Raw genomic sequence first — 16,377 nt, 5'->3', positions numbered from 1 at the left:
TGGAAGACTGGCTATTAGCTCAAATGCCACACTTCTCAAAACAGGATTCCTGTATTCAGACATAAATAATTACAAATCCAAAATAAATGACTACCATTTAGGCCACTTAAGATTATGCATGGTAGGAGAAACAAAATATTCAGGTATTACATATCATAAAAAGTAAATTATAACTGAACTTGTCATTTATACATTTGTGGAATACCCATTAACATATAATACAGCCATAAGAACACAGTGCCATCTACATTGTATGCCTCTAAAATGGTATATTATTCAAATCAGAAAATTAAGTAGGATAAATCACCTTGATGGTAATCCTAGTTCAACCCTAAAAGCAGCAAATGTAAAATCCTCAAATAATTCAAGACTCAATTTTAGACAATATTTTACTTTTTCCAAAATTACTAATGAAAATCAAAACTGACACACCAGAATTTCCATTCTTCCTTATGTATTATCATTTGGGATCATTACAATGGAAGAGTAAATAGAGAAACCTAGAAAATACACAAACTAACTACACAATACTATATAATCATACTGTATAAGCATATACTATCAAAAGAAAAACACAACTCAGTGCACCTCAGGAGATATGCTTCCCTATGAAAGGCTCCTACAACACTTCCAAGTGTAATTACTCAAAACAGCCAAGAACCTCTACATTTTCTAAGAAAAATAAAAACCAACCCAATGTTCTATATTGTAATTTTAAAATGTATCATCTTCTTCAATATTTTTCTAAGGTAGGCATCTGAGCAGTTAAGCAGGTACTTCTAACAACTCAAGGGCTTTAATCCATTATAATCTAATTACTGGAAAAACCCAATTCTTTGAAAAAAAATAATTATACTGTTAAGGAGAAGGTAGGTAAGTTTAGCTGTCACTAAATGGTAAAATTTATGGACTTCTTTTATTTGTTTCTCTGAAAAAATCTCTTTCTCTTACACACACACACACACACACACACACACACACACACACACACACTGTTATAGTTATAGACCATATACCTCAGTTGCTTCAAGAACTCCACATCAGAACTGCCACTGATAAGTTTGATGAACTCTTCATAAGAAGGGGCATAGGTGTAGGCTCTCTTGTGTTGCTCATTCATCTGTTCTCTGTACTCCAACTGGGAAAGCAGCATTTGGTTAATGTAATCTGGATTACTCAGCAACTCTACTACTGTCTTCAAGACTGTGGGAAGGAGAAGAAAGCACCACTGAAAAGAAATTCCTCAGGGAATTATTTTTCTATCACATAATTGAAACTACATCTGTAAAACATTTTTTGACTAGCCAAATGGGGGGAATTATAAATTATTCAAATATTTTAAAATGTGCACAAATACATGTATATGTGAGTGTGAATAAACACACACAAGGTTGCCTATACCTCTGGATAGGTTACTATACATGGTTACAGTCAAGTGGTCATTTTAATAAATGAGAGAAATGTAAAGGAGTAATGAAAATAAGTCATTTGGAACCCAAGTTGCCAACAAAGCTATCACAATTAAGTACACTGATTTTTTTTTTTACTTCTTTTATAAGGCTCAATATGTTTTTGAAATATTCAAAAAATGTAATAGCCAAAAGATGAAAGTCAACATTCTCCCATCTGGTCAAATCAGAACTCAGAGAGAAAGTTGTTAAAAGGTCAATAACACTATTATAAATCCATTCTATAACTTTTGATTAAAAAGTTCCCCTTTTCTTTGTGGTTGGTTATATCAGCTAATGACCACAGCTCGTTAATCCTGGGATGAATAGGATATTGTATCAGTAACTCTCTTATTTGAGATTCTGAGCTAGAAAAAATTTCTCTTGGTTCATATTTTCTTCTATTTTTCTTATCCAGGTTGAAGCATTTCCCTGGATTTAGTTTACTTTTTCTAGTATTCACATAATGTTGTGATGTGTTATCGTTTTCATTTATTCCAAGGTCACAAAATTATGTATAGTACTATCATTGAATTTTACTGTGAAGATACTTTAATTTTACAGTACATGCAAGTATATATTATCATAAATGCATATATTACTGGCCTAGATAACTCAAAAGCTATCCCACATGAATGTTTCCTGGTGGAAAGCACATCTGGATTATGCATTGGGCAATATGTTATTTAAAAAATTTAAGTTTATTATAAAGTATTTTAATTTCTAAAAATATTTTATTTCTAATTTCTAAAAATATATTTATTTTATGTTTTATTTTAGAAATTAAAATACTTTATTTCCTTTATGTCCCACAGTATACAAGGTCTGCAAAGGTATTATATAAAATCTAATGATATGTTAATGTATACTTATTGTATTAATAACATTAATTTTTTTTTTTTTTTGTACCAGGGATCGAACTCCGGTCCTTGCGCTTGCACAGCAGGTGGTGAAACCACTGAGCTAAATCCCGGGCCCAATAACATTAATTTTATAAGTTTACCTTTTGTTGTGAGAATTTCTGCAAGCATAATACGTAGGCTGAGAGACTGCACATCCTTTGAAGGGAGGAGACAAAGCACCAGAACTTGAGAACATATTTGTAGGAATCTTAGTTCATCCTCTGAGTTCCTCAAGCATGCATGCAACACAAAAGGCCTTGGCTGTTCTTCATGGCTACAAAAATAAATCAGTAAAGAAAAGGAAAAAGAAGAAAAGAAACTTCTAGAAACAATTCAGTTATGTACCATTATGCAAAAAAAAATTTCAAGTGGTCAACACATTGGTTACAATAATTCTTTAACCTTCTCAACGATACTAATAACCAGTAATTTCTTTAATCATACTAATCTGGAAAACTTGTACTAGAATAAATATAAATGTATGCCCTTTGAAGATTTAAATGAAATCACAGTAAATACTTTAGTATCAAAATTTGTATGTAACAAATCCTAGCAACAATCTCAAAAGGTATGAGTATTTCCTTAAGTAGATAATCTTTAAGTTTTCTAGATGTCTTCTTAAATGTGACCCATAGGTTCATTAAAAAAAAAAAAGAAAGTGTAAACCAGGGTCATTAGCTACCTTTCTTGACTAGCGATTACAGGATAACAAATCTATGGGCTATTTCTAGTGAAGACAGGATTTGTAACTTGATGATACAAAATTTGATGGCAAATTGCCTTCTGTGAGGCTCTCAAGTACTTTCCAGCTTTGGCTGTGGACTTCCTTGTCAGCACTGACCCCTTCCTAGGACCACTAATTCAGAGGATATGAGTGAGGAGAAGAATGAACTTTCTATATATACTTCTCTTTCTCTACATACTTCTTCTTGATAGCAACTCAAGAAAGACTGAGACGGTAATTTTTCTAATATTGTCTAAGTAAAAGTCAAAGTGTTAAAGATTCTTATAGTAACTAGTGCCAACAATGAAAAAACCCCCAAAAAACAGAAGGGGAGAAACATACTATGTATTAAATAGGAAATGAAACAAATACGGAAATATGCATGCTGGGGCCCTTATGACCAATGTTTCTCAGGACTTCATTAGAAACTGAAGACTCGTTATTACAACATATACACTAAAAAAGGAACAACTTCCTGTTTCCATTCTACAACAAGCTACAGGAATTCTATCCTAATGTGCAAAGCCAACAACATGAAAAGAGATTTTAATAGCAAAGATTTACCTATACATTGATGTATGGTGACTTTAAAAAAAAAAGTCATCTTCACTTAATTGAAACTTTAGCTATGCTGCCACACAGAGTTAATATTTTGGTTCAGTAAGATCAAGATGCTACTTCTTTGTCAGGACAAGCCCTTTCAAACATAATTATTTGCTTTAAAATACTGTAAACATTTTGTCAATATTTATTGACAGAGGTTGGGCAAAACAAAATCCATTTTAATGAGAGAAGCTTTTTTAAATAATATCGAAACACCTCTTAAAAGTGCACATCACCTGGAGAGTGCAAGGTCCTGAGTTCAATCCCTGGTACCAAAAAAAAGTGCACACCATCCCTTGTCCATATCAATGGAAGGCAGGTAAAAAAGGGGCCTGGTTCTTGGAATGCCACAAATCTGTCTCCCTTCTAGAGCAGAGTTAGGAAAAAACTTCCTGAATGAGTCAAGGGCCAGAGGTGGGCCAAACAATCTTGATCTTTGCAAAAACTTCACTGGAAGACTTCTCTAGACTATCTGCAAACTCTGAGCAGGACATTCCTGTGAAGCCCTCTTAAGTGGACATCAAGGGTAGCTTCAGAAGCAAAGAAAGGATCATGAAGCAATGGCTACTTGGGTCAGGAAATGACTGGCTAGCCTTTTGGTGGGTTGTAGCATTAATCTTTGTATTATCCTTCTGTCAGTGTAGATCGATAGTGATCACTATTCACTACAATTCCTTCTATTTACTTATTGTGGTACCTGGTACTGAACCCAGGGCCCTCCCCACTAATTACCTCTGAATTCTCATTCCTTGAATGAGCAAAAGAATTAGAGCCTCTTTTACTTTTTTTAAATTTTTGGCACCAGAGATCGAATTTGGGACCTTGTGCCTGCAAGGCAGGCACTGGAACCACTGAGCTAAATCCCCGGCCCATAACCTTTGAAATTAACTGATTGATTGACTGTGGTACTGGGAATGAACCCAGGGTCTTCACACTGAGCTCATCCCCTGCCTCCCCTTTCTTTTTATTTTTTATTTTGAGACAAGGTGTCACTAAGTTGTTAAGTGGCCCAGGCTGGGATCAAACATGCAATCCTCCTGCCTCAGCCTCTCAGGGTACTGGGATTATGGGCATGTACTACCATGTCTGGCTCCTTGTACAAACTCTATGTAACAGTATTACTTAATTCTACCACCTACACCAAGAAGTAGTCATCACCAGCACCATTTTATGGACAAGAAAATTAAGATCTGGGTGTTTAAGCGAATAAAGTCACAAAGGTGATAAATGGTAGGAATAACTCTCAAGTAACTTTCTGGCTCTTAAGTTGCCTCTATAAATTATCTCATAATCAGAAATTATAAAATAAAAAGGGGAAAAATGTCAGAGATAAAGAAAATATATGAATAAAAACTTTTTTTCTTAACATCCCATCCCTCGACTGGCACATAGCATAGACAATAAAGAGATTATAAAATGAAAGATGCTATTGAGTTAACAGCAGAAAAGCACTCTTTTTTAGATTTTTCTGAAACAAGACAGATAGGACACAAGAAGAAGAAGCAAGTCTTAAATGCGATCTGGATTGGCTAAGACTAGCAACAGAATGCCAGGCTGGAAATAAACACAGGCTGACCGGAAAGCTGCCTCCATACAACTGTAACAATCAACCAGAGGGTGTATTGTTTTCTTTTTCTTTCTTTTTGTTTTTTTTTTGGTACTGGGGATCAAACTCAGGTCCTTGCGCTTGCGAGGCAGGTGGCGGAACCACTGAGCTAAATCCCCAACCCGGATGTATTGTTTTCATTAATGCAATTTACTACTCTTTTGTCTGATAGTGGCCAATTCAACTGGGTGCTCCCCTAGACTACCAAACTCATTTTGCAGTCAAAGGAGATCTGCATTCAGGTGAAGATTTCTAGGATAAAAGCACTGTTTACCGAGGGTTGGCAGATACACATACAACCATCAAACCTAAACTCACTGTGAACTCACTGTGAACCCACTGTGTGGTTAGCATAAGATGACACACAGAAAATATTAGCTTTCCAAAACATGATCCCCTATATGTAAAATGTCAGTGGTGCTTTTTCAAATACCTCAAAGGACAGTGGGGGCGGGGGTTTTTTTCTTTCTTTATTTTCTTCATTTTTAATCTTTCATCATCAACTAGAGCTTCTAGAATAGCCTAGGTAACAATAAAATCTACCCCTGGCATAAGATGACAAGAAGCTGAAAGAGATGGAGCGTCTAATACAGTATCAGTTCTCTCTATTATTCTGATGCTTTATTTGTAACTATCTTTATATTATCCTCAAAAGTAGTAATTCCAGAAGCTGGTAAATGTCTCAGTGAAACATATATTCTCATGTTGAAATTAGATAATCATAAAAACACTAAATTTCTCTAAGCATTTGTCCTCCTAAATACTGTTCTCTACTGGATCAAATTTATAACTTTTTTTTTTTGTAGTACTGGGGATTGAACCCAGGGCCTTTGCACTGAGATATATCCTTAGCCCCTTCTTTTATCTTTTATTTTGAGACAGAATCTCACTAAGTCAATAAATTGCCCAGGTTGGGCTCAAATCGCAGAGTGCTGGGATTATACATGTATACCACATCCAGCCCTTTATTTGTTTTTTTTTTCGGTACTGGGGATCGAACTCGGGTCCTTGCGCTTGCATAGCAGGAGTCGAAACCACTGAGCTAAATCCCCGGCCCTAACCCTTTAAATAATTTAAAATGAATGTGTGCTGAATTCAAACAAGTCTTTGCTAGTATTTGTTGGGGAGAACCACGGAATACTTAAGTGAATACCAGAGCAAATTAGCAGGTGCTCCTCAGGGCTAATGAACACTTCAAAAGGATGGGCAGAAGCTACTAAAGCTCTAGGGGGGTGACTCAAGAGCCATGGTTCTCTCAATTTTCTTATTAATTCACATCTTCACCCTTTACTGCAAGTTCCTTTGTCTATAAACAACAGTTTTCAAAGATTGGTCCAGAGATTCCTATACGTTCCCAAGGCCTTTCAGCAGGTCTGCAAGGTCAAAACTATCTTCCTGGTAATATAAACCTTTTTCATTTGTCCTTTTCACTTGCATTCTCAAAAGTGTAGTGGAGTTTTCCAGAGGCTACATGATGTGTGATGACATTACCACTGATACCAAATGGAAAGTGTACTTTGTACTCTTGTACTTTGAAAACTTCTTGGTTTTAATACCTAGTATGATAAATACTGATAGATATGATGAGTGATGCTAGTAAATGTTTACTAACTGGCTCTGTATGAAAAAAAGATGTTAATTGAAAACATTTGCCCATTCCACAGTGCAAATGGAAGATTCCAAGCTAGCAATATGATTTCCTTGAATTTGGACCTGGGAAGAGATGTGCACAGTTGGCCACTAGATATGACTCACACAGACGAAAGCTCTTCAAGGTTCTAAATAGCTTTTAAGATTGTAGAAGAATTCTAAGACCAATAAATCTGAGAACCACAGCTCTATAGTAATACAGTACTTTCGCACAATGGGTCACGACAAGAAATAACAACAAAATTAAAATGGTTTCAGAAAGCACTTAAAAATGTTAAAGAGCAAAAAACATCAAACTTATCACAGGCTATTAAGAGTAAAGGCTTTATGAAAGTGAGCCTCAATTTAAAATGTATTCATTTCTCACTATGCCAATGTTAAAACAAAGTTTGCAGGCCAGGGATTTAGCTCAGTGGTTCCACCACCTGCCTCGCAAGCGCAAGGTCCTGAGTTTGATTCCTGGTATCAAAAACCAAAACAAAACAAAAAACAAAGTTTGCAATACATAGGAGGGCAGCAAGCTGGAAAACAGCTTGTAATGGCTCTGGACTGTACCCTCATCAACTTGAGGCCAGTAGATTTTGGGAGAGAAGATAGCTCCCAATAGGGGCAATAGAACAGAATGGAGACCTGCTGCACAACCACATTTAGTAATCAACTCCTATCCAAGAGCAACATCACAGACTATTTTCTAATAAAGTCACACAACAAAGCTTCTGAGAAGAGAATATGAGTTATTACAGACCAGGTAGGATGCCAATGCTGATGCACTCCCTTCAAAGTTTACTTTATCTCTTTGCTAAAAGTGAGAATAGGCTTTCTTAACTAGAGGTGGTCCCATTCCTATTTCAACAAACAGAAGGCTATTCATTTCACTAAAACTACTTTTTTGTACAAGTTATAAGTGCTGTTATACATTATCCTTTCACTTGTTCAAGAGTAAGATATGTGAAAAAGAAAAAAAAAAGAGTAAGATATGTGAAGAAAAGCCTACCAGAAAGCCTAAAAAATAAGAACTTGTTATGAGCACATAAATGGCCTTGTTGAAGTATTCTTCCAAAGGTAATTTCTCACCTAATAGGCACAAACAAATCTTTTCAATGTAATGGTACAAAGGTTTAACAAGCCTATGCATTAGCGATTTCTACAATGAAACAAATTCTCTCATTAGAGACCACAAGCTTTAATACTGTTTCTTTAAATATCAGTCTTTAAGACATTCTAAAGCAACTGAATTCTTAGCACAGGAATCACCAAAGAAACATAAATTATGTACTAATTTTTCTAAAATTTGTAAATTGGGCCAGGGATTTAGCTCAGTGGTTCCGGCGCTTGCTTTGCAAGCGCAAGGTCTCGAGTTCGATTTCTGGTACCAAAAAAAAAGAAAAGAAAAAAAAGAAAATTTATAAATTGATTGGCACTGATTGTATTACAGCATACTATTCTGAACTTCTTCAATCTTTAGGTATCAATACTATTAATAATTAAATTCATCATGGTGCTGGCTCAGTAAAATTCATTTCACTGTTAAAGTTATTTATTAAATTAAGTACATCTATAAAGTGGTTTTCTATTAGAAAGTTACCCAAAAACTCTACTCTATCAGAACACTGTAACTAATCTGCCTCAAAACGTTTAAATTTTCAGGTTAAATGAGAGCTTTGACTTTGATCCCTTACTCAATAAAAAAACTATTTTAAAGTGAAGAGGAGAGAGAGCTGTTCCTGTTATAACAGTTACCTGGCATTAGCAGCTTTCAGGTCACAGAAATGAGTGAGTAAAGCCCTTACAACCTCATTGCAGACGACTTTAACCACATCCACGTGACTCATTCTGTGGTGTAGCTGCTTGGCAATTTCCCAAAAGTCTTCCAAGAGCAGGTAGTAAAGCTGTCCGTTATCTCTGCTGAGGTTTCCATACCAGGAAAGAATGTAATCTCTGTAACTGTAGTCAAACACTACCGGGAAAAAACAAAGCAATGAGTAAGTCCAGATGAAAGAAATAATCACCAAGATAGCCTTTCTACTGGGAATTGGCTGCCAGCTATCTAATATTAATTGTTTAAAATATAAAGAGATGGGGCAGGGATTTAGCTCAGTCCTGAGTTTGATCCCTGGTACCGGAAAAAAAAAAAATTATATATATATAAAGAGAGTAAAATACCTAACTCAGGAGAAGTCAAATAATCTTTCCTAAATCTTTTAAAATGGGAGATTCTAAGGCTCGGCATTTAGCTCAGTGGCGCGGTGCCTGCCTCGCAAGTGCAAGGTACTAAGTTCGATCTCTGGTACCAAAAAAACACCCCAAAACCAAAAACACCACCAACAACAAAAATGAGATTCTCCTCTAACTAGAATGTTTGAACACATGTTCTGGATTTTCTTATACAATCTAAGTTTTAAATATTTCATCCTAGTGCCAACCTGTTTAATTTTGTGTAAAGAATACAGTGGTATCTCAATTCACAAATTTGATTCTTCCCATAACTCTGGCTGCAAACTGAGTTGGACAAGAACTGAATCAAATTTCCTCATAAAGTCAATGTTGTAACCACTCAATCTGATTCAGTTCTTGTCCAGTTTGGTTTGCGATCAATATGGTGGAGAGAACTGAGTTCATGAACCGAGCTACCACTGTATCTTATACCATGCATGGCAACCCATTTTCCCCTACCCTGTGGTATTGCCCCAAACCTCTCAACTATCATATGGGAAAAGGTCATGCTTTCTCCAATGAGGCATGAATCTCAGCCTGGGATGAAGTACACTTACTCCAAATTTATCCAGTCCTGAGATACTCTGCCTCAGCACCTAGAAGCAGTGGCTGCTCCCATTATCTACTCTTCCTATATTCTTTTGTATTCTCTGTACCTCTTAGTGGTTGGTCCTATGTTACAAGGAATTACTTTATATTTAACTTTCCTTGCTTAATTAGTGTGTGGTTCTGTCTCCTAATAAAGACATCAATTAATCTAGGAAGAATTCCACACACTACTCCCAGATATTATACTAGGTTCAGCATTTGTGGTCTACCATCTTGATTGGAATATTTTTAGTCTTTCTGGATCAATTATATGCCTTGAAATTAGAAAACTAGTTCTAGACTAGTGTTATTTAATAGAAATACAAAAGCCAGGACCGGGAATTGAGCTCAGTGGCACTGCGCTTGCCTGGCAAGCACAAGGACCTGAGTTCAATCCCTGGTACTGCGGAGGAAAAAATTGTGAAAGATGATCTATAATCCAAAGATGAGATCTGATGTAATCCTAATAGCAGCTCCATTAAGTGAATATCAGCAGAAATACAAGAGCCAAATGTCATTTTAAAGTCTTCTAATAGTCACATTAAAAAAGTAAAAACAGGTAGAATTAACTTTAATAATTTTTTTTCACACAATATATTCCAAGTATTTCAATATGACATCAATATTTAAAATATGTATTTTAAAACAAAATATTTTGCATTATTTTTTCATGCTCAATTTTGCAATCTCCTATATATGATACTCCTCAGCAATCTCAATTGAACTAATCACATCACTGGTGCTCAAGAGCCACATGAAGGTCTACTGTGTTGGACGGCACACCTCTAGCCCATACAGGAAAAAGGTCAATGTGATCTCTGCAAGAAACTAGGTCTTTTCAAAACTACCACTGGGCTTAGGTGATAACACTTTCTAGTGCACCAAGGGAGAAAACTATTTAATCACATAATCAATCCTGTTCCAGCTCAAGGACACTAGGATTATTACTTTCTTAATTACTTATTTCCCAAAGTTTTTTAAATTTCCTATTTCAAACACTATTTGACTTGGCTTAATTTCAGACGCTGATACCATTTCAGATAATTAATTTATCTCCCTGCTTTTGTTTGCTTCTTGGCACACTACTTCCTTCCCAGGAACCATGAGGAACAAAATATACCCTTGTAAACCAGATCTACTTCACCCTTGGCATATAAACAACCAACCTAATTTTCAAATAATTTTTGAGACCAGGATTTGGTGCTCATTTTATTTCTGCTGGCTACTACACACCAATATGAAGGCTTAAAAATAATAAATCTAGGTAGACTTTTTTTTTTCTCCAGTGGACAGACTGCGAAGGAGAGTCACTTTTCTTAGAAAACTGAAAGCCAAGTGGAACCTCAAGCTCAGGATCAGTATGTATTCGTCACAATTCCACATAAATGCCCATAGGTCAAAAGAAACACCATTCTTGTTTTAATATTCTGTGATGGGTTTTCCCTTGAAATATCAACCATGAAAGTAAAGCCAATCTGGTTTTTTTTCACATTTCTAGAATGTCTTCAATGCAGTTTTATATTAATTTACAAAATATTAACTTAAGTTTCACTGCTCAAAAACACACACAAAGCTTCAAGAATTTTGTTCCACTGCACATCAAAGGCAAAAAAAAAGAAACCACCCAAAAATCATCTCCTAAAATTCTTGTCATTTTATTCTAACTTCCAAATGTTAATTTGAACAAATACTTGTTTTCTAGCTTTTGCAAAATGTAGCCATAGCTCATTTCTAAGTGGACTACTCCATCAAGAAGAAAGCAGAAATAGTTTCGACCTACATAAAAAAAAATTATGGCAAAACCAAGAATGGGCCAAATCTATAATTGCATTTATCAGCGATAAATAAACCATGGTTTCTACACAGTAACTGGATTTTATACCTTCAGGAAATTTAAGCTCAGAGAAGTGAAATAACTTAACAAAAGAGGTGGTAGAGTCAAGTCTCCTATCTACCAGTCAAACATTCTTACTACTGAGCGCATAGATAGAACAAAGTAAGTTACATGAGTAAAACATGAGAAGCCAGACATAAATTCCCTGTCCACTTGATCTCCAGCTTGCTTAAAGCACATATATGACACAATATGCAAAAAGTTCTACTTTGTACAGTTGCTCTAGAAAACAAATAGAACCAATGGCTGAAAGTCATGAGAAAATTGTTTTTCCAGTTCAATATAAGGAGAAATTCAATAAAAATATTAAAACTATTCAATGGCCTCTTGCAAAACTGCTATATAGATTCAATGCAATCTCAATTGAAATCCCAGCAGCATACTTCATGGACCTGGAGAAAACAATCCAAAAATTCATTTGGAACAAGAAGAGACCTAGAATAGCAAAAGCAATTCTAGGCAACAGAGACATGGCAGGGGGTATCAACCTCCAACTTGAAACTATACTACAAAGCTACTGTGATAAAAACAGCATGGTACTGGCAAAGAAACAGACCTGAGGACCAGTGGAACAAATTAGAAGATGCAGAAACAACTCCAGACACACTCAGCCACCTCATATTTGACAAAGGAGCCAAACACCCTCACTGGAGGAAAGATAGCCTCTTTGATAAATGAGGCTGGAAAAATTGGGTTTCAACTTGCCAAAGATTAAAACTAGACCTGTATCTCTTACCATGAACTAAACTAAAATTGAAATGGATTAAAGATCTAAAAATTAAAACAAAAACACTAAACCAGCTGGAACAGAGGTTAGGGAGAACTCTTGAAGACATGGGTGTAGGAAAAGACTTTATGAACAAAACCTGAGTTGCCTGTGAACTAGCATAAACAATCAACAAGTCCGATCTCTTATTAAAAAGCTTCTGCAAAGCAAGAGAAACCACCAACAGTGTGAAGAGACAACCCACAATGTGGGAAAAAATTTTCCCCTCAAAGGTCTACTATCTAGAATCTATAAAGAACTTAAAAAAAAATCAGACCTCCCAAATTTAAAGACCCAATCCAAAAGTGAACATGAGATGAACAGACATTTCTCAAACACGGAAGTAGAAATAGCAAGTAAGTACATGAAAAAATGTTCCACATCACTGGTCATTCGAGAGACGCCAATGAAAACAACACTGAGATTCCACCTCACTCCAGTAAGAATGGTTGCTATCATGAAATCTACCAATATCAAATGCTGGCGGGGCTTGGGGAAAGAGGAACCCTGCTCCACTGCCAGTGGGAGTGTAGACTGGTGCAACCACTGGGGAAATCAGTATGGAGATACCTCAAAGAAGTAGACTGAAAGTCCCATTTGACCCAGCTATTCCCCTGCTGGGTATCTTCCCCAAAGAATTAAAAGAATCATACCACAGTGATATATGTGCCCCCATGTTCACAGCAGCACAATTTGTAATAGCTAAAAGTTGGAAGCAGCCCAATTGCCCATCAACTGGAGACTGGATAAAGAAAATGTGTTTTTTAAAAAATAAAATGGAATACTACTCAGCCATAAAAAATGAGAAATTAGAGACATTTATAGCTAAATGGATGCACATTGAGGCGATACTCTTAAGTGAAATATATAGGACACACGTGTGAATACTGAATAGTTTCTCTAGTGTGAGAAACTGGAAGTATAAATAAGGACTAAATGTATAACAGGCAATGTGAAACAGGAAGAAAAGGGGCAAAGGGGAATGGGAAGTGGGAGGGGTAGGGGAAAGGAAGGAAGGGAATGGAATTAATGTGAGAAAATGAAAAAATGGAAACTAAGTCTTTGTAAATAGGGAGGGATGGAGGGGTTGAAGGGAGGGCAGGGGAAGGGGGAAAAGTAAGAACCAAGAGAGATTATGTAAAGGTGCAAATTTCCAATGATGAATGTCATTATATTGTACACCTAAATGTACCAATAAAATGAAAAAAGAAAACAACAACAACAACAACAAAACTATTCAATGGCTACATCAACATGGTGACCATTCCATCACAAACTCTTTAACAAGCTGGATATCTAGTAGACAAGGAAGGATGATATAGAAAAAATTACTTCCTGTAATGCTGGGCTAGATGACATGACCTTCAAAGGTTCTTGTTTCCAAGGCCATTATGGCCTTCTTCAGTCTCAATGTGAAAAAAACAAGATGAAATCTTTGCTAACAAAATGCTGCTTGTCTATTTGCAATTCTTTCTCCCTTGATCTTTTATTAAAGGTTGACATGCCACAGAATTTTTAATGAGTAGTCAATAAATCTGCAGCCCAAAACATTGGGAAATAGAACCATTTTCCTTTTCATTAAAATTTAATTTCAAATTTTAACAGAAAATTAAGAACTACTATAAAAGACTTAATATTCTTAAAATAAGATTGTGTTCAGCATGTTAAAGGCTTACTGTAAAGGGCATATCACCTATATAATGTTCTATTACATTTGTTAAGCACGTTGCATATGCTAATGAATAAAACAACTTCTCTGGTAACACATTTTGGTTATGAATTGATAAAAATGAATTTTGGCAAAAGTTTGTACTCCACAATAAAGATACATTTTATCCACAGGTACTCTTCCATTAATATCACATCAGCACCCCTCCTCACAGTATCATAGGTACACATGAAACTAGATATTGAAAGTATAAATCAAAGCTATCTTCTAAATATATATAATTATATAGACTCATCAACAGAAGTACCATATGAATAAAATAATTAAAAACACTCTATAGGTCAATTCAGGAGACAAGACTTTATGGTCTTTATTAGCAAAAAAAAAAAAGGCCTAACCACAATGAAATGAAATACTATCAATTCTCACTGCCAACCAAAGGCAAGAGTCTTACCTTTAAAGACAAAGAAACAGCCACAAATATTTAGGTCCTAATAACTAGGACTGTCAAAGAAACAAGTAGGTAAAAGGGGGCCACTGGAGATTACAAAGAATGGAGTAACATGATTGGAACTTTACTTAGGTTAATCTGAAAAGATTAAAGGTAACAAAGTAGAGAAAATTAGTGGTGAGGAGACAAAAGTTTAAAAACCATTTACTACATCAGTCTAGAGAATGTGACATCGGGTAATCTCTACCTACAAATTTTCAGAAGAAGGAAACAGACTCAAGAGAAATAAACAGTACAAGAAAGAGCTTCAAGGGAGCCATTTTTTTCCACCCTTGCCTTCCCCCTGAGCCATTCAGAGATATAATTGTCTCTATCCTTGAGGTCTCTACCCCACAGATCATAAATGTCCATGGCCTGGGTCTCTTAGAACAAAGAAATAGTCCTCTTTCAAACAGAAACTGATCTAATGATAAAGGACAACAATAACTCCACTGTTCATTAAGATGATCCTTATGGTTTATACAAATATTTTTTTGTCTTTATTTTAGAGCTGGAAATTGAAGTCAAGAGCCTAGCACATGCTAACCATGTGCTCTACTACTGAGATATGCTCCCAACCTCTCCATGCAAAGTTTTAAAACGCAATGGGAAGTCATCTCCTGGGAAGAGCTGGGGTTATTAGTTTGTTATTGGTTGGGAATAGTCAACAAAAAGAGTATACTGTACATACTGCAGCCACTGGGTAAAAAGTCATGAATTAGATGAGTTGAATCTAAGGGAGTAAAAGAAGTCACTGCCTTTCAGGTGTAAGTCATTTTTCCTGTGTGTCACCATCTAATTGTCAGATCCCCTAACATCCCCTGAAACAGTCACAGGGGAAGCCTAGTTTAAAAAAAAAAAAAATTGCATCAGTTTCACTTTATCTAAGTCCTGCTAAAAAGAAACTAAAAGCACTGTTATACTTGGACCATGACCTTTTGGTACCTTCTGTTATTATGATCATGTACAAGTTATGGTCTTTTGCATAACCTGGACAATTTAATTACAGGCACAATTACCTCTGATTTTCAGAAAAACATTAATGGCCTCAGTAGCTGAGAGTTTGCCTAGCATATGTGAGGCCTAACTTACATCACCAGTACTGCAAAAAGAACTAGAAAAGCACTGAGTCAATCAAAACTAACACCCACGTATCACTTTCAAATGTACACATAACATTAATTGCACTTGTGAAGAACATCACAAAAAATAAAGGTAATGATATTACTAAGACATTCAAACAGTGTCTCACAAGATAAAGTTTGAGATCAGCATCTCCAATGATTTAGAAAAGAAAAAAAATCTGCCAGGCATGGTGGCACACACCTATAATCCCAGCACTCAGGAGGTTGAGGCAGGAGGACCACTGCCAGTCCGAGGCCAGCCTGGGCTACATAGTGAGTTCAGAGCTAGCCTGAACTACAAAGCGAGACCTAGTCTCAAAAAATAAAATAAAATAGGTCCTACCGAGGTCCCGAGTGGCACGGAACATGCCGAATCAGCCTGCTGCAGACAGGCAGGCCTGCCCACACCCTACCGAGGTCCTGAGTGGCATGGAAGACACCGAATCAGTCCGCTTAAGACAGACAGCCACCTGGTTCCACACTACAAAGACACAGAGGACACCAAACCACTAGACCAAGGTACTGAGTCCTGCTACTCCCGGCCCAGAGGTAGGGGCTTCTGAGCCGCCGACCCACTGCTCCTGGTCCAGAGGAAGGGGCTTCCTGGTCACCAACCCTCCCACTGCTCCCAGCCCAGAGGAAAGGGCTTTTGGGCCACCTTCTGTCCTGCTGCTCCTGGCCCAGAGGAAGAGGCTTCCA

General features: G+C 36.4%; 1 protein-coding gene across 2 annotated transcripts in view; it reads right to left on the bottom strand.

The window, feature by feature from the left end:
* Snx25 (sorting nexin 25) overlaps positions 1–16,377 on the bottom strand; it is a 162,124-nt gene that overhangs the window by 82,170 nt on the left and 63,577 nt on the right. For both annotated transcript variants that reach the window (XM_087217093.1, XM_087217091.1), the window contains exons 3-5: positions 8,674–8,890; positions 2,452–2,624; positions 1,017–1,203 (exon numbers count right to left, since the gene is read on the bottom strand). In XM_087217093.1, the coding sequence (XP_087073219.1) occupies positions 1,017–1,203; positions 2,452–2,624; positions 8,674–8,890 (577 nt within the window). The remainder of the gene's footprint in view (positions 1–1,016; positions 1,204–2,451; positions 2,625–8,673; positions 8,891–16,377) is intronic.

This window comes from Heterocephalus glaber, unplaced genomic scaffold (genome assembly GCF_053883595.1).
Source record: "Heterocephalus glaber isolate CG9 unplaced genomic scaffold, H.glaber_assembly_v1.0 deba00001461, whole genome shotgun sequence".
Taxonomy (NCBI): domain Eukaryota; kingdom Metazoa; phylum Chordata; class Mammalia; order Rodentia; family Bathyergidae; genus Heterocephalus; species Heterocephalus glaber.
This window is presented reverse-complemented; position numbering and strand designations above follow the sequence as displayed.